General features: G+C 34.2%; 1 protein-coding gene across 5 annotated transcripts; it reads right to left on the bottom strand.

The window, feature by feature from the left end:
- Window positions 1-753: 753 nt before the first annotated feature.
- Window positions 754-16,071, bottom strand: LOC116288557 (limbic system-associated membrane protein). Of its 5 annotated transcripts, none has more exons than XM_089039615.1 (11): window positions 15,981-16,071; window positions 12,926-13,008; window positions 10,417-10,737; window positions 8,420-8,671; window positions 6,646-6,897; window positions 5,192-5,449; window positions 4,307-4,327; window positions 3,862-4,011; window positions 2,966-2,987; window positions 2,453-2,693; window positions 754-1,554 (listed from the first exon to the last, which is right to left on the bottom strand). In XM_089039615.1, the coding sequence occupies exons 2-10, from the start codon at window positions 12,996-12,998 to the stop codon at window positions 2,465-2,467; spliced, it is 1,578 nt and encodes a 525-aa protein (XP_088895741.1). In that variant the 5' UTR covers window positions 12,999-13,008; window positions 15,981-16,071; the 3' UTR covers window positions 754-1,554; window positions 2,453-2,464. The 5 variants fall into 5 exon arrangements, 4 of the variants coding, with proteins under 4 accessions (XP_088895741.1, XP_088895740.1, XP_088895742.1 ...); XM_089039614.1 differs by lacking the exon at window positions 15,981-16,071 and adding an exon at window positions 14,796-14,865; XM_089039616.1 differs by lacking the exons at window positions 4,307-4,327; window positions 15,981-16,071 and adding an exon at window positions 14,796-14,866.
- Between the last annotated feature and the right edge of the window lie 2,678 nt (window positions 16,072-18,749).

Here is an 18,749-nt window from a genome sequence, read left to right on the forward strand (position 1 = left end):
TAGTAACGAATATTCTTATCATTAAATCCCCTGAAGAGTGAAGCAATTCACGAAACAGGCTTGTCGGGAAAAATGTTGTCTTGACTTTTTCTTCTCAAACAAATATTCTGCTCTACTTCTATCGATGTATTGAGCACTATTTTACGGAAAATTGATTCACAGATTTCTTATATATATATATATATATATATATATATATATATATATATATATATATACTCGATTGCAGAAACGTTGTAGTATACATTTATACAAATATCTAATTTATTCAGTATATCTAATGAGATGCATAATGCAAAATAACCATTTCCAATGCTTAAAACCAATTGATTTATAATCTGTATGATCTAATGGATAAGAAAAAATATTTTGAAAGTCATTGAATGAAACAAACAATAAATAAAGCGATGTTCCTGTTTTGCATATCATTAGATATACTGTATAAATTAGATATTTGTATAAATGTATACTACAACGTTTCTGCAATCGAGTGTGTGTATATATATATATATATATATATATATCATATTATTATCTATTTTAGAACATACTATTAAAAAGCTATACATTTTCATAAAATAAATAATCTAGTTACAATAAAATTGCCATTAGATGACTAGTTGCTTTAGCAACTTTTAAGTTGTTTTAAAAAATATACCGTATTTCGATAAGCCAGTCACCAATACCTACAAAGCTAATACAGATTAGACGAGATTGCAGGAACCTTCAAACGTTAAACATAAGGCATGAATATTCTTTTTTTTTTTTAATCGTATATAAATTTTAGAAAAAGTGTAATTAATTAATTGCTTGAGGATGCCTGCATTAGGTGAGACAACTGTTGCTGTAATTAAATAATATAAAATTAGGACAAGTTGTAACAGCAGTTGAAAAATAAAGATATTTCTTTCTTCCTATCATTTTGGGCAGAAAAAACTAAATTTTTTTGGGTGACTAACTTTTTTGAAATATATGCTTACCTAATATTAAAAATATACAATTCATAAAAAACTTTACCCGAACTATAAGATAATTAATGTGGTATCGGCTCAAAACGTTTTGTTGTAAGGCCTCAAACTGAAGTGTTCAAAGACTCATATGCTGTAACCAATGCGATATTCAAGCTGATTGGTTATCAAAAATATGCCGATTTTTATTTATTTAAAAGCACACATTTCAGCACTGATTTTTGAAAAATGAATTTGTACTTCTATTTTTTTTATTTATTTATTTTTAAAGTTTCATTTCTTTTTTATTGTTAGCCTACAAGAAAGAAGGAAATTTGATTTCCAATTATAATGGACTTCAGTTGCCAGGTTACCGTCTTCCCAAATATTTGCATAATCAATGACGGTAATAAATTTCAATACCAAGGCAGGCAAGATCCTCCCTGATCAACGCTGTCCACTCCATCTTCTTCTTCGTTACTCTTTTTGTTATCAGAGGTTTTTGGATCTTGATGGTTTATTAACAAACTTGACGGATGTTTTGGATTTACAAGTCAGCTGGTATCTCGTCATATAGAGAATTTAGTGGTACATCAGCCGATTTATCCTAAGGTGAAAAAAAAGTTTGTAAGCTTTTGCTTTTGGGTGTTACCCTCTTTAAATAAAGTATATTATTATTATTATTATTATATAAATGTAAGCAAATCTCGTTGTTCACCAAGTGAATGATAAGCCTCCAGTTTCGGTAGTTTTGTGCTGCTCGGGGTAAGCCTCAACTTTATTTAAAACAGTTGATAGATAGATAATTTGTAACACCGTATGGTATGTAAAAATGAAACTGGCGTTTCGGACGTTAGTCCTTCATCGGAGTTACAAATTGGTTTTACTCCGATGAAGGACTAACGTCCGAAACGTCAGTTTCATTTTTACATACCATACGGTGTTACAAATTATCTATCTATCAACTGTTTTACTGAAAACACCGACGCAGTTTACACTAGTTTTCCACCTTATTCAATTTTATTTAGAATATTCATGCCCCCCCGGCCCCCCCCTTCATCTCCAACGAAAGTCACGTGATTGATAGTGAGCAATTATTTTGCCGCAATGTTGATTTACTTATTTACTGTTTATAAATAAATATAATAATATAATAATATAATATATATGTAATAAAAACTTAACATAAATATAATATAAACTTCATAAACTTTTTTCGCCTCTTCTCGGTAAATGAATCATAATAAAATACTGAACAATCCAATTCTTTCAATTAACGAAGACCAACGAACCCAGCAGTCCAAAATTTCGAAGGCAGAAAAACTTTAATGCAATAAATATGTTGCAAATGCCCTTTCAAAGCACTGAAAAAATGAGTAAATGAGTCAGACGTCAAGAAGCAATGAGAACGGTAATAGTATACGAACTTCAAAATGATGTATTCAATGTAATCTGGGCATATGCATTTTAATTTTATTATTTTCCTAAAAATAATGCAAACCAACCTTCTTTTTGTTTTAATTGACTTTTGCATGCACGGGTTCCACGTTAGATTTCCCTTTCTTGGAACTGGATGTCTTGTCACGTGGTGGTTGCTGTACTTGGATAGAAACGGTAGCCCGTTTGTACCCAGTCTCTTCTACGGTGGCATAATCAGCATTACTTGCAGATGCGTGCATTACGCTTCTCACTGGTATTGCATCAACTGGTTCTCCATACGGACACTCTTCGGCCCATTCATTTGCCCTAATTTAAAAAAAAACGTTTAGTATTTCACAACATCCATTAATTCGAAGAAATTTAAAAAAGAAAGCGGCAACATTAAGTATAAAAAAATGATATATGAGACTTAAAACAGAAAAGATTAACCGAACAACTGACGCCCACTTAACCTAACCGAAACCAATACTACCAACTAACCAAATTAAGAAATTAGCAATCAGCCATGCGGCCACCCAAACAACAGCAATCTTTTTTTAATGTGATATATGACTTTAAGAGATTATTTTGGATCTTACCCCCGGTCTTGCTGCTGTGTGCCTGAAAGTGATGAAGAGGAAAATCAGTTAGATGTGAAGGGCAATCATTGTTTGAAAATAGGTGATTTCCACTAACTGGTCAGGTGACCCCATCCCTTGAATCTATCAGTTGCTTCAAAATGATTACAAAAAATATTATTAGGGGACCTCGATATGAGTAAACAGTTGGAGTTTCAGATCGTAACAATAAATATATAAAAGGATTTTTAAGGGAAAATTAGCTTGACATTTCTTCTTTATGTTAGTTTTCAAAATGTTCGAATCAATTATCAAAGCATGGACATTGAATGGGCTATACGTCGATGATGCGGCGGCCGTCTTGCCAGGGGCCAAATAAAAGGTCAACAGTGACGGAATATATATATATATATAACAAAGTATGTAATGTGGTCTATACTGTTGAAACAGTGCTCGATGCGTAGGGATGCAGAGCAATAGATATATAGTAAAGATTGGATTAAAGACGAGACATGTTCACTGTAACTCCGAGTTTCGTGCTTACGCACTCATCAGACAGACTTTAAGATTAAAGTCTGTCTGATGAGTGCGTAAGCACGAAACTCGGAGTTACAGTGAACATGTCTCGTCTTTAATCCAATCTTTACTATATATATATATATATATATATATATATATATATATATAGTTTCGTGTGTTTGTCTTTCTTTTATGGTAAATGTGATCGATGATGTGTCGTCTTATTTTCTTCGTTGTATTCTCTTTTGGTTGATATCAATCAACCTCATTTTCGTTATAAAGCTCCATTTGCCCCTGGACGCTTATAATGAATTGCGATCCAAGATGCGGTTGCAGAAATCGCAGAAACAGTCCATTAATCTGACGTAATTAAAGATATGCATTATCTTCTAATTTACCACTGACAACATCACGTTTTGACCGCTTCCGTTTTCGCGAAATAAGAACATAAACCAGTATCAAGGCAACAACAAATAGTAGAGCACAAACGATGCTAACTATGATTATTTGCAGCAGATTTTCAGGAGGAAGAATGGATCCATCGTCATCTGAAATATTAAAAAAAAAAAAAAAAAAATCAAAAATATCTTATTGTATTTAAGGTAAAACCATATTCTCTGGAAAACAAACAATATGTTCTAATGCCTCTTTTAATTCTAAATGTTGATTGAATTGCTTTGCTTATTCTGATTGCCTGTTGTGAAGTGAGCAAACAAAATATCAAACTATCCATTCTTTCTTCAGTGAATTAATGCACATGTAAAGTACTCAGTTTTAAATCTAATAAGTTTAAGGTTCAAATGTGTTGATCGTGTTGATCGTGTTGATCACATAAAAACATACCATTATCTTCCAAGTTATCTCCTTAAAAAAATGAAAAGGAAAAAAAAAAAACAATTATCAATATTAAAGTTTGTGCCTTCTTAGGCGCTCATGACGAAAATCTAAGTAAAGAACTGAACGCGTTATTTGGACAACAAGTAGCTAGCCTAACCATAGAACGCTCTCAAAAATGAATTATTTCACAGAATTGTGAAATGGTTAAAAGTTTCATAATATCAGTTTTTCGAAAAGGAGAAATATAGGTATTTTATGGATAATTATATGATAAACAGAATATTACATGTGTGCTTGGAGATACGAAATTTATCTTCTCGTGTAATAATGATAATAATAATAATAATTATTATTATTATTATTATTATTATTATTATTATTATCATTATTATTATTATTATTATCATAACAGCTTCTCATTAATCCCATATAGGGAACTGTCCAATTATTTTCTTAATTGGACAGGTCTTGTTGATATGGGATTAATTAAGCAGCTACATAATTAATAGGTAATGGGATTTCATGCTCCCCAATCAAGAAATGATTACACTCGAAAAATTCCTCTGACTGCCAAATTGGACTCGGCCTACGGCCTCATCCAATTTTGTCAGTCCTCGGAATTGTCCTCGTCCAATTACTTCTTAATTGGACTGCATGAAGTCGTATTACATACACTTATTATTATTATCATTATTGATTGGTTAATTTTCTTGTCGATTATTATTCAGAGTGAAAGCCGTTGGGTAAGCGCTAGCGTATTGAAAAGGTGTAGTGCAATTTTCTAAACATGATAAGTATAATGCTCATTATAATAAAATTTTTAATAAATATGATGATTTTTTTTTTCTTCCAAAAGATCAATAACTAAAGAGAATTAAGACTGCTACTTACGACAGATTGGTATTTCAAGATGCACTGTTTTTCCTTGTCCAAATTTGTTCTTTGCAATACAACTGAAATTAAGATATCCATTCTCTGATGTAGTAATTGTGGCGTTACCATCAGAGGAATTGACCATTGTTTTGTTCCCTTGTTGGATGAAGTATTGCACTGATGGCGATGCGTCTGCCTTACATAATATTTTGAATGTTTTATTTGCTGTTGTACAGTTTATCTGCGATGTCAGCTCTGTATCTATCGGTTGATATTCTATATAACAACAATGGCAAGATACATATATAAAAATAATCAGACCAGAAAGGAAAATATAAATACGTCATTCAAATTTATCGTTTTATCTGCCTCTCTTGGTTCGCTTGGATCTTACTTGTATGCTCAGTACATTCAGCACAATCAGTACAAAGACAAACCGATATGTAAAGAGGCTGTACAAGGAATCATTTCATGCATAATCTTCCGCAGTCCCATTTCCTTTTGCAAAGACCCGATAATGGCACTGAAAAAAAAATGGTTCCTGACCCAAAATTCAGCTAGCATTTAACACGGCATTCGACGTTACCCAACATTTGTAGCCAACATTTTAATCACAGTTAACACGTTACCTACTATATGTTTGATCTAACATTATAAAATAAATTAAATAGTACGCATGCTGTGATTGGTTGATAGCCATGTTTGCATGAGGGTATGTAAACACTGTTCTTACGTCACAACTTTCTTGTTTTCCCGGTACAAGTTAAAAAATTTACAATTTCTTTCGAGGAAAAAAAACGCCCCCAAAAATGTATTTTGAAGACGAAGTTCCAAATTTTGACTTGTGTCAGGGCCACAGGTAGTCAGGGGGTTGGGAGAATTCTCGACAGTCATGCAAACCCTCAACTACTTCTCGGGTTTGCATAACTGTCTCGAATTCTCCCAACCTCCCCTCGTGTTGCTATGTAAACACCGAAAAAAGTTTTCTATTGCTTAATTGTTAGCAGACCATGCAAAAAGATCAATCTAAGCATTTGACTCAACAAATGTTGGCTAGATGTTGGGACACATTTTAGGGCATATAACCAGGGCGTTTATCCCTTACCACTTGTAAACCCAGGTTATTTAAACTAGACTGAAAGGGTACGATCTTTACGTTTCGACCGGTCCAGTTTATTCTATCTTGCTCCCTGCTTACTATACTGATATGCTATGTCTTTGTCTATCTAACATATCTTGGTCTATCATTACCCGGCAACCGATGAACCGGATGAAAACGTTCAGCAAATCATCGATATCGTTCGGGTTGACAATAGAAATTCATGGCCTGGACTTTTTTCACCCCTTAAATCCGGTTTTCTTTAATGGTTGGTTGGTGGTTTGGTGCCTTGGGCGTACCATTGTACGAAAGAAAGAAAGAAAGGAAGAAAAAAGAAAGAAAATATGTTTTAAGTTAATGTAAAGTAGTTTACCTATTACTTCAATGGAAGTACAATTAATCTCATTCCCAAAACGGTTTGACACGTGACAGCAATACTCTCCTCCTGATTCTTTACCAGTGATGTTGAATGACGTCACGCTAAAATTAGCTATTGTTCTGTTCGTATCCTTGTGTATCCATGTAACACGAGGTGCTGGATTACCAGAGGCATTACATCTTAATGGAATTGAATCTCCTTGATTACCAGACAGGTGCGAGGTCAGATTGTTGATACGAGGTAAAGCTACAAAAATAAGAAAGATTAAATGTAAGATTTTGCTTTTGCTTATCAACTGGCTTAGGCTGCTTTTTAAAGTTGGACAATTTTTTCTCAATATCAGTATATTCTTGTGTGTAAAAAAAAAGACTTTCCATATCTTATTTACTTGACTTTTTTCAGTCTTTCTCGGGCTCAAAAAGACAAATAAATACAAGTTGGAGTAGTTTTTAGCTTAGATTTCGTATGCGTGTGAAAGGTCACGACACACGGCACGGTTACGGTGGAGCACGGCGCGAACCCGTCACGTGATTTTTAATGAACAAGGCTGACAAGGTCACGGCAAGGTGCGGTCCATGCTGTTTTTTTTTTTTTGTTCAACGTCGTACGAAAACTGCTCTATGTATTTGGTACCTGGTCTCTGCTCTTTTCTAAAGTGCATAACCATTTTTTTTAGAACTTCCAGAATATTTATTTAGAAAATCAAGATATATCCAAGTACTAATTTGAAAATTGTATTAAAAAAAAGGTCATTTAACCATAGTTAATAGTTAGGAAACTCTATTGTTATAGGTTATTGCTCACTTTTTTTAAGCGTGACCGTGCACAATCCTTTGTTTTACCATTGTTTTACCATTGTTTTACCATTGTTGGCAATTGCTGAGTGAACAGAACAAAATCGTTCTTTTGGCTGCTAGTTCAAAATACTTTAAGATTTTTATGAGATATTTGAATATTCCTTACAACAATCCCATAGACAAAGTATATGTTTACTTATTTTGCGATTTCGGATGATCATAAATCAAACATCACAAGCGAACAAAGACCTGAAAACAATAGGTTTCCTAACCATTCCCCACTCTATATATTAACTACGATTTAACGCAAAACTTTCATTTAGCTGAGGTTATCACTTGAGCTTAAATTAAAGTGCAAATGAACCCTTTGACAATACATTCAGTACTGGTTCTGCATAAAGTAAATAGTTGATTGGTAAAATATTTCTTGATTTAAGTGAGGCGTCTCTAAGTTATGAAGGTTTATACTTCCAATATGTAAATGATGGTGACGTCAGGTAAGGTATTTGAGTGTTTTTGTTGTAACTAGTAATACTAAATGCTGGCCATTTTGAAAATAAAATTTTTAAATAGCTTTCATGTAAACCATGAGTAAAATAATGATGCTTTTTAAATACTGTATCTATGAACCAGTTCGATTTTGTATATTTAATTAAGCCTTAATAGACGTCACGCTCATTAGCATATTGAAAGTATAAACCTTCATAACTTAGAAACGCATCACTCAAATCAAGAAATATTTTACCATTCAACTATTTACTTCATGTAGAATTAGTACTGAAAGTATTGTCGAAGGGTTCATGTGCACTTTAAATATTTCCATATTATGGAAATCAAGATTAATAAGTCTGTGAGCTGACTGATTTCCCACTTTCGTGTCTAGGTTATTCCCCGTGACAGAAAAAATAAAACAATGATAAAAAGAAAGGAAGGAAGGAAGGAAATATTTAAGTTTATGAAAAGCCATTTACCTATTACTTCAAGGGACGTGCAGTTGGTCTCATTCCCAAAACCGTTTGAAACGTGACAGCAATACTTTCCTCCTGATCCTTTATCAGTGATGTTGAATAACGTTGCACTGGAATTAGCAATTGTTTTGTTTGTATTCTTGTGTATCCATGTAATACGAGGTGCTGGATATCCAGAGGCATTACATCTTAGTGTTACTGAATCTCCTTGTCTGCCATAAAAGTGTGAGGTCTGGTAGTTGATACGAGGCAAAGCTAAAAATAAAAATACGGAGAAAATAAACATAGGTTTTGCTCATGCTAGCCAAGTGTAATAGCCAAATTCGATATTCTGATAGAGTTGTCCAGCACAAAACATTTCAAGTCGAGGATCCAGGGGAAGCAATAATGTAATCGTAATTGTTCTTCTCTTTCGCTGGGAGCGTTGGCTTAGATCAGAGTTAATAGAGAGGATCTATTAACTCTGCTCAGATTCAGTTGTTTTGTGCTTGATGATGGCTAAACCAGAATATCGAAAGTTGACTATTATAGCGATTGGTAAAGCTGGCGAATATTTGTCATATACAACATGTAAAGAATATGCGCTGCAGCAGTTGAAGGGTTTTTACGTATAATTTAATTTTCCTGATTTAATTCAATTTTTTTGAAGTTTCGTTTAATATATTTTTACTCGATCCATGATTTGTCTTTGTGAATTTCTGAATGCTTTGTTGTGGATATACCTAACTATTATTAAATCGTTTGACTTCATTCATTTGCTTTGACGATATAGTAAATTGTTTTATGTTGGTATCCTCAACATTTTGATTTCAGCAAGTAAGCGCTGGTGTTAGAATAACTAAAGGCGTAGGGCTTAAGAACTAAACCTAGGGTTTGCTGTCCATTAAACATGCTGGGGTATGCAAAAATTAATTCAATATTTAACAATTATTCGACGAAAGCGAAGTTAATATCGGGGAATAATAACCGAAACAAAGTTGAGGTCATTATTCCCGATATTCACTGAGCATGATTTGAATGATTGTTTTAGTATAAATACACAGATGATCCTTTCAAAAAAGAAAAAAGGAGATAAAAGGCACATTTAAAATTTGGAAACAGTAACAAAGCGGCTGGCCGCCATTTTGGATTATCGCTGGAGATGATTATTGTGTAATAATCTGAGTTTCTCGACCAATCAGCGCGCGAGATTTTCAATAATCATCTGTGTATTTATACTAAAACGTTTTACTCTCCTATGAAGCCAGTGTAATTCTTCAATTAATCAAGGGAAAGTCAAAATTGGCCGCGAAGCACAGACACTGGATACCAAGTACCGTAAATACCTAGAGAATTTTTAATATCTTTGCGGCTTCACTTTGCATTTGATTTAATTTAGTTATTGTTTTTTTTTTTTTTTTTTTTTTTTTTTTTTAGTATCATTTGGACATTTCCCGCTCTTTCAATAAACGTTAACTATTTGTAAGACCAGATGGCTTGCTTTGTCCTCCGACAATGTATGTACGCTTTAAAATATCACTACCAGCCTTCACTGGTAGGCATTCCTTTAAATTATCTACAATGTGTATGAACGTTGGAAGAATATAAGTAGGTTTTGAACATTTTCATTCTTTCTACGGAATTCGATCCCAAATGTCTTGTAATCTGATAATCGCATTTGCAAATAGCCATCCACAACATTACAAATGCAGATAGACTGTCAGTCACTTTGATGGACTTTGTCCTATTCCAAAAAAGAAACAAACTTAGACCGCTAACGAATCTTTAACAACGGCTCCAGCAAAACGCAAGCACAGTGGCGGCTATTACACATCAAAGTCAAAATCTGGCGCATATGCAGACAAATTTTATTAATCACTGCTATCATTTCATATTCCAGCATTCAGTGTCGGTCCCATGTTGTATGAAAATGACACATGCAGTTTACCTTGACTGACGTAACAACATTACGCAAGGAAGGTAATAAAGAATTCGGGATTGTTGGATTATCAACTACTCACCATATATGACGAGAAATGTGCACTTCACGTCTGATATATAATCACAATCAACATCGCAGCAATATGATCCACTTTTATTTTTATCAATATCAGGGATGATAATTGTCACATTTGATCCACCAATAACAGAGAAATGAGGAACTACACTTTTCAATGCATAATAATATTGTTTGTTTGCTTTTCGAGAGAATAGATGTCTATTGTTGTAATAGATTCTAGAGAAACCAAAGTCATTACATTCGTAATGCCACTTGATGTGAACAGTAGAACCAACATGTCCTTTCGTCCTCTGCGAAGGTAGTGAAATCCACTTCAACCCATCTGTTGGACACAATGTGTAAACATTAAATATTGGCATTGAATTTATATGCCATATCTTTACTGGGATAGCTGTGATAGTCCAGTTGTAAAACGCATTGGTTCTTTTTTCTGATTCTTACTCGAAAAAATGGATTAGTGCCCAGTATGCATTGCGGCATCGGTCAATAGGGATCTTGATTGGTTCAGACTTCGACAGCATGACAACGTGTTGTTTAAGCATGATTGACGCTGTCATATTCCAGACTCACAGGGTCACATGACTGATCACGAGGAGGTTTAGTTACAAAAGGAGTTTTTGGATTCTTCCCTGCTGAGAATACGACTGCCATTTTTGAAATGGCTAACATACCTTATCTGGCGCATCAATGTGAAGCTTAAAAGCTCGAAATATTGTACTATGCATAACGTAACACTGTTTAGTAATGGGAATAAACGCAAAGCCTGCAATTTTTTAAGAATTACAGGGATAACAGTTTAAGGGGTAACTTAAGGAAATAATTTTCGCTGTGAAACATTCTTTTTTATCTTTTGGTTAACAATGCAAACTTCTACAACTGTATGTACTACGTTGAGTCTGTGCGTAATACAGGCAAAGTAGTGAACGCCTATAGGACATCTTGTTTCTTATAGGTCAGGTGCAACCTTTACAGTACATGTAAGACATATGAAAGTCGTTGAAAAAAACCGTCAAAGTAGATCAGTATACAGCAATCACATAACATATTTCAATGTCGTTTTCTAATGCATGGCATGCAATGCCCACTTTATCAACTGGTATTATCGGAAGCTCACCTGAACTACATGCACGCTGAAACAAGCCCCTCCACTCCCCCCTTCCAGGTATCCCAGTCTACCCAGCTCAGGGAGTCTTGTTGATATAAAGATAACATTTAATTAATTAATTGCTAACGTTGATAGAGTTTAAAGTATTTTTCTTCCATGAAACAATTGAAAGCATAAACACGACGTATAAGTAGTTGATGAGTGTTAGAAAAAAAAAGTCATTAAAGCTCTTAGTTAGGTTCTAATTTTAAATAAGTTGTGCCTGAGAAAATCAAAAAGACGTTTCTAATCAGATTCTTCAGGTATTCAACTATTGATTGATTTCGTTCGTATCGTTTCGTTTGTACGAAGGCAAAACTGGGTACAAGCTTAGTATCTGCGAACTCAAGAACAACAGATTGATGTTTGCACGGATAGCGTTTAAGTATGTTTAACCGTCTCAGGGTCTGAGGTCAACAACGAGGATGCTTTTGGTATAAATATTTTGTCACTCGTTCCCAGATCGTTGTTTCTGCTCCTAATGGCACAATGCTTTGCTGTACCCACAATAGTGGATTGATGTCTGAAAAAAGGTAGAGTAATTCGAAAAAGATTCTACGTATGCAAGTTTGCAAACAGATGCACCTTCCAACACACATGAGTTCGTACTCATGTAAAACCTGTCTCTGATACCGAATGTTACTCGAGGTAGTGCGATTTCCTATATCCGTTACGTTAACTTGTTACGAAAAAAAAAAAAAATATATATATATATAATTCTGTAACTTCAGATATATATATGTCTTTTGTTCTTGAGAGCCGAAACAATAGAAAAACAAAAGACATATATATATGTAAAGTCGCAGAATTCTTATGGTTAGGTATCGCTGATATTTGTTTCGAGTTGTCTATCACTAGGGCTTTCTGAAAAAAAATATCAAGAAAGATATCCCGCCCTGTCTGATATACTTTTGATATACTTGTACGTATATTTGAAACGGCCATAATTTTTGCAAATGGCTGTATATATATATACACTCGATTGCAGAAACGTTCGTAGTATACATTTATACAAATATCTAATTTATTCAGTATATCTAATGAGATGCATAATACAAAATAACCATTTTCAACGCTTAAAACCAACTGATTTATAATCTGTACGATCTAATGGACAAGAAAAAATATTTTGACAGTCATTGAATGAAACAAACAATAAATAAAGCGATTTTTCTGTTTTGCATATCATTAAATATACTGAATAAATTAGATATTTGTATAAATGTATATACTACAACGTTTCTGCAATCGAGTGTATATATATATATACATATATATGGAAGCGGCCATAATTTTTGCAAATGGCTGTATATATATATATATATATATATATATATTTTTTTTTTTCTTTTTCTTATAGCCTTACCTGAAAACTTAATATACATTTGAAGACCGATCAAAGGAAAGATAAGGCAGAAGGTCAGCATAAACCCGTTCATCTTCTTTTTCCTAAAAAAAAAAGATAAAACTGAGATACTGTTGATAGAATATCAACAAGAGAAAATTAACTAAGAGAATTCGGAGGAATGCCCGTGCCCAATCATGACATGCCATAATAATTTATTTGAAATTAACTTATTGGCAGCGACGCATTTCCCCTTCAAACTTCGAAGGTACGCTACAAACAAAATCCAGTCGAGCCATGTTAAAATAACATCAAACGATGCCTGTATAGTTAAGCATCAACACTACAGATTCCTTGCCTTAGTTCATTTTCTCTAAGTATCACCACACCAACCGGTAGGCTCAGTTGTAGAGCATCGGACTTGTTAAAGGTTAAAAGGTTAAATTTTTGCCTAATTTTAGCGAACATTTTGCCTAATTGTAGTGAATTTTTGCAAGAAGCGGCTGAAACAGAGATTACATTTGAACAGAAAGGCTGAAACCTTTTTTGTTTGATATAAGACAAGAAGAGGGACCACTAGTACTCTTTCAAGTGCCTTCTTCTACAATCTTATTCTTGTGTTCTCTAGCTTTAACCAGTTTATGTGAATATTTTTTTTACTGATACTTCTACCACTGATATTACTAATACTAAGGTGTTGCTTTAGCATTTGATGAACTCATATTCGACTAATTTGGTAAATAAAAGTAACCAGTTGTAGGATCTGTACAGAACCTCAAGTTACTCAAAAAGTACTCTAGTTGTTTAATGCATATCTTTAACTTTCTTGAAGAATTTATAAACTTTTATATTGCTAAAAGGTATGAAATATACTCTACTTAAGTGCAATCGATTTTTCAATTTCGAAAATATTAATTTTAGCTGTTTAAATGTCATATTTCACTCGCAATGCATTCTGGGATACTAGTTGTCCCTTCTGTGCTATACGAAGAAACTATTTGTTTTGGCTGCACATCATTGAAACTTTCAATGCTAAAGAGGCCGTTTGCAACATTAGAAATGCAATGAGCTTGGAAGTGTCTTCATTCATGCAAGAGTTCTACTCCTTGTGATATAAAAAATTTCCAACTTGGTGAAAAGGTTTTTTATAACCTTACATAATGGAAGACGCATGGCTAGAGCCAACCAAGGTCTTTTGCTGAGCCGGAAGGCAAAGAAATAGGGCTTTGGGTATGATAATTCATTTTTAAGTTTTAAGTACCTGTGGTTTTCTAGAAAACCAAGAAGAAGAAAAAAAATAAAATTTTGACATTTGAATCTATGAGCAGGTACTCCAATGACACTTTCAAGTATTGACGAGAAAAGGTACACTTGTTCTTTTTTCTATAGATTGTCTTCCCTGTTTAATATTTTTGTGTCAACAGCCAGCCCAAGTATTCCCCTATTCTGCTTGAATATAGCTCAATACCAGTATGGCAGAGTGCTTGGTGCTAATAAAATGTCAGTAATATCTTTTCCCGATTTTGTAATCATCATTATTATTATTTTTATTTCACAGGTATTCCAGCATAAATAAAAAAATATATAATAACTTTACAAGGAAGGAAATGGAATGAAAGATTTTTTAAACACCTGGGATCCCGAAATCATATTCAAATCCCAATCAATTCTTTTTGTTTTAATATATTTTTCTTTATGACAAAAGGAATGAGTAAAAAACGCTTCATTTTTAGCTGGCATCAAAACCTATTTGTGTGTTGTTTAGAAACATGTGCCTGAAAATGGCATTTTAATTTAGGGAAATCTTATACAATAACCTAATGGTGAAAAGCAATTTAAAAACAATTTAAGGTCGTGGGAATTTAAACTTGCAATTGATAAAACTACTTACAGAAAGTTGTGACCAATAATTAGATTGGGAGAAAGGAAAATTGTTTCTCCTCATTCTGTTCGACATCAGTTAAATTCAAAATCCCATATTCAATAAATAATTAAAAAGGCTTTTCACCTGCTAATTTCTGTTTAAAACAATTCCACTTGGTCAGATCTCAGATGTCAGATCAGACTTTTTTAATTAGTTGTTTTCAGTCCGTCCGTCCGTCCGTCCGTCCGTCGTTCCGTCCGTCCGTCCGTCCGTCCGTCCGTCGTTCCGTCAGTCCGTCCGAGGGTTGAATTATATGATAATTATGTTCCAGGAAATCAGTACTGTTAGAGGTCAGATATTGAAGAAACATAGATAAGAGTAGGAGCAATATCAACATGAGATTGCATTATATGATATTCATTTTTCAGGAAATCCATAGAATGTTAACTTTTGATAGACATGATAAAGATAAGACAATAGCTCCTCGGATAGAAGAGGATGATGATGATCTCTAACCCACCCCTCCAATAGAGAACCAAATTCCTCAAAAGATCGTTGGGGAACTTATTAATGGAATTACAAGGCAGTCGATCGATATGTAACTAGAACATTTCTTCTTCTTCTTTCTTCTTCTTCTTCTTCTTCTTCTTCTTCTTCTTCTTCTTCTTCTTCTTCTTCTTCTTCTTCTTCTTCTTCGTCGTCGTCGTCGTCGTCGTTTTCTTCTTCTTCTTTCCCTCTCGCCACATTTGTTAATATGCCGTTGGATTCATTCATGTCCCTTGACGCGCCAAAAATGTCCAAGCTTTTTCTCGACGCTTTCCTAGGCCTTGAACTATGGGTGCATTATTATCATTCAAGCCCATGAAGAGATCTTATAAAAGTTTAAAAGCAGCTCGTCTGTTCCTTTTGTACCAGGAAACTATTTGGCGATTTATAGAGTCAAGTCATTGAAATTTTAGCGGTGCGTTTGACAGCATCATATAAGTAAGATTTTGCTATTCGACGTCTACTAAACTTGAATGCAGGTTAAATCAAGGCAAAACAATGTTTCCACCATATTGATTCTCAGCGGGAATGGAAGGGATTCAAATCTAACTGGTTTGATGTCTTAATTACCTTAGGCTGAGAAATTGACAGGTATAATCTCTTATCAAGCGAAGAGAAATAGAAAGAAGAAAAAAAATCACAATAAAAACGTAAACCTTTTCTAACCTGTAACATGAAGCTCATATCATCTTGATTGTTTTCGTTGTTTTTAGATTAATTACAAACTAAAAAAGAGCTAGTTTGACATATCCCTCTAAACCCTAATTGGAGGGGGAGGGGGGGGGGGGGGGGGGAGGGAGGAGGCAAGCTGTTAACTTATAAGTAAAAAGTCAAAAGCTTCGATCTGTGAATATCGTTATCAAGCGGTTTTTGTTTATGCTCACGAAAGTATAAGATTAAAATAAGGTACGAAACCAAATAATACTTTTATTTTCTAATGCATGAGTTAAGAAGGTAGTCGATTGCGGTAGATGGTCGCTTTCGAGGGAAAACGTTTACTAAAGGAAGGGTAGACCGATCTTAGTTTATACAATAGTTATCAGTGGGTTGCCTGCTGTTGCAAAACAGTCTAAAGCTGCGCATTCCGCCTTTTTCCTGTGCGTACGGTTACGTACAACATGCAAATGTTGCGCAAAAGTAACCAGGAGTTTTGTAAGCATTATCCCAAGAGGCTATCGAAGCACATGATACAGGGATCCCGTGTATAGTAATATCTGTTACGCCCGCGACAGTTGCTTTATCAGACAGAATAATGTTGTCTCAGTCTTCAAGGAACAATCTATCAGTGATTATATTTAAAGATCACAATAAAGACCAGCTTAGTAATATCTCTAAAATGAATTTGCTGAAAAGTTTGGCTTATTTCGGTGAGTAAATGAATATTTTCTGAGTGAAAAACTTTCACTTCTTTGGCCACGTTTTAAACAAAACTGAATCGCAGGGTGATTTTTACCAATATGCCCTTGTCTCCCATGACAATGTCTGGCTGGCTTAAGAGTTATCGCAACATTGTTTTTCAGCGGGAAAATCGCCAAAAATTATGCAGATATGAATTTTCCGTTTAAGCTCGGACGACACTAATGCATCCATCATCTATAGGCTCACACGCGCTTTTCCATACCGAAAACGATCAAGAATTATCATCTGCGCATGCGAAAAACCGACGCTCCGATGTAAATGTAGCGTCGACGTTTTCAAAGCCACATTTTTTCGTTTGTTATCGCTTTAAGAGGTTTCCAAACGAAAATCGCCAATCATTTTTATGGGAAATACACTATGAACGTTACTACCTTTATAACATTGAATAACAAGTAGTTTAGCTCTGAGCCTGCGCATCTTACGGGAAACCAAGTTTAAGCGTTTGGACGATCTTGTTTTACAATAACAATAAATGAAAATCTACTTCTTCATTTAAAAGCTGCTTATTGTGTTATAATCTAATGGAGCAGCTGATCTTGTTGTTTGTTTTTTTTTTGTTTTTTTTTGTTGTTCTTGATTGTAGGAGGAAGTATAGTTGACCCTATAGCTAGTTACGAATCAATGAAGACATAAAAGTTTGTTTTACTTAATGATAAAATAAAAGTATCTTCAGTGGGATCTATATTTGCGTTTTATCAACGATGATTTGTAGTATATCGTGGTAAGGCTGGAGTATATAAAAAGGTTAGAAATTTTAAGCTTTTAAATTAGGAGCGATTATAGGAAGCAACAGGAACAGCCCCTACTTGTGAAAGTGATTATAACTTGTGAAAGTGATTAACCGCTATAACTTGTGGTTTCTAAAAAACACAAAATGCAATTCTGGTCTCAGATATTAACGCATCTTATTACTCACGCGTCAGCCATTTTTATTTCCATGAGAGTATATATCAATACCCTCGAAATTCAATATGGCTGCGAGCTTTTTTGAAGTCATGACGTAACCAAGAACTGAAACCAATTTGAATATTGAATGTTATTGTATTATTGTATCATTTGTTCCATTTTAAACACCAACTTAACAAGAAAACTACCCACAGAAATATAACCAATGTTTTCCGAAAACTACTGAATAAAACAAAGAGAATTTTGTTTTTATTCGGTAATTTTCGGAAAATTAAAACAATCGGCACCCCCGTTTTTTTCATGCTGTTCCATATTATCTTTTACAACAACTCACGTAAATAACACATTCTGATTGGCTGAGAGCTATGATCAATAAGAGGACAGACACATGGATGACGTAATGTTTTTGAAAACAAGACTCGCCGGTAGGATTTTATCGTAAGGACTGTGATTTTGCGAATTTATTTTGCTAATAAAAGTCGACAATGGAACCAGAAGAGGAACCAAACTTTGAATTTAATCTTGCTGATAGTCTTGCCGACGAATATTCAGTTCTGGAGGAGGAAAAGATAGAGGAAGACATGAAAAATTCATCTCGCTTTGCAACTTGCGAAGAAAAAGACTTGAATGAGCTTGTACAGTCTGAGATGGCCATTAACTCCATTCCAGAGTCGATCTTCAATGGCTGCTCCATCCAGAACGTGAATGTCTATGTTGTCAAGCGAAATTGACATTGCTTTTCTTAGCTGAACTTATTAGTAAGCTTCGTTTTTTAGAACCTTTGAGTTCTGACTCAAACTCTTTTCGACTTAGCTAAAAAAGCCATTTATAAGTAAATGTCAAAAATTTTGACCAATAGCAAGCATTCTTTCACAGTGGCGGTCAAAGAACTGTCAAAATTAGCCAATCACAGCGTAGGAAGTTTGGTTGTGAAATGTTGACGTGTTTTATGAAAAAAACTTTTGTAATAAAATAACCTTTGAAGTTTTCAAAAGTAAATAACCGAAAAACCTTCGTCTTACTTCCGTACTCTGTCCTCTAATGATCATGAAAACTAACTATCTTAGCGAAAATATTCAAAAGCTCACAATAATCGGAGCTGTTTGGTCT

Source organism: Actinia tenebrosa, unplaced genomic scaffold, assembly GCF_029948245.1.
Source record: "Actinia tenebrosa isolate PJP-AT-01 unplaced genomic scaffold, QUT_ActTen_1.0 PGA_scaffold7__59_contigs__length_16204524, whole genome shotgun sequence".
NCBI lineage: Eukaryota > Metazoa > Cnidaria > Anthozoa > Actiniaria > Actiniidae > Actinia > Actinia tenebrosa.

Bases quoted from the DNA above. Each gene is read 5' to 3' on its own strand.
- LOC116288557 (XM_089039615.1), bottom strand. From the start codon at position 12,998: ATGAACGGGTTTATGCTGACCTTCTGCCTTATCTTTCCTTTGATCGGT. The intron at 6,898-8,419 runs GTAAATGGCTTT...TTATTTTTGTAG, and splicing joins CACGTCCCTTGAAGTAATAG to CTTTACCTCGTATCAACAAT. The intron at 4,328-5,191 runs GTAAGTAGCAGT...CATTTTTTTAAG, and splicing joins TCTTGAAATACCAATCTGTC to GAGATAACTTGGAAGATAAT.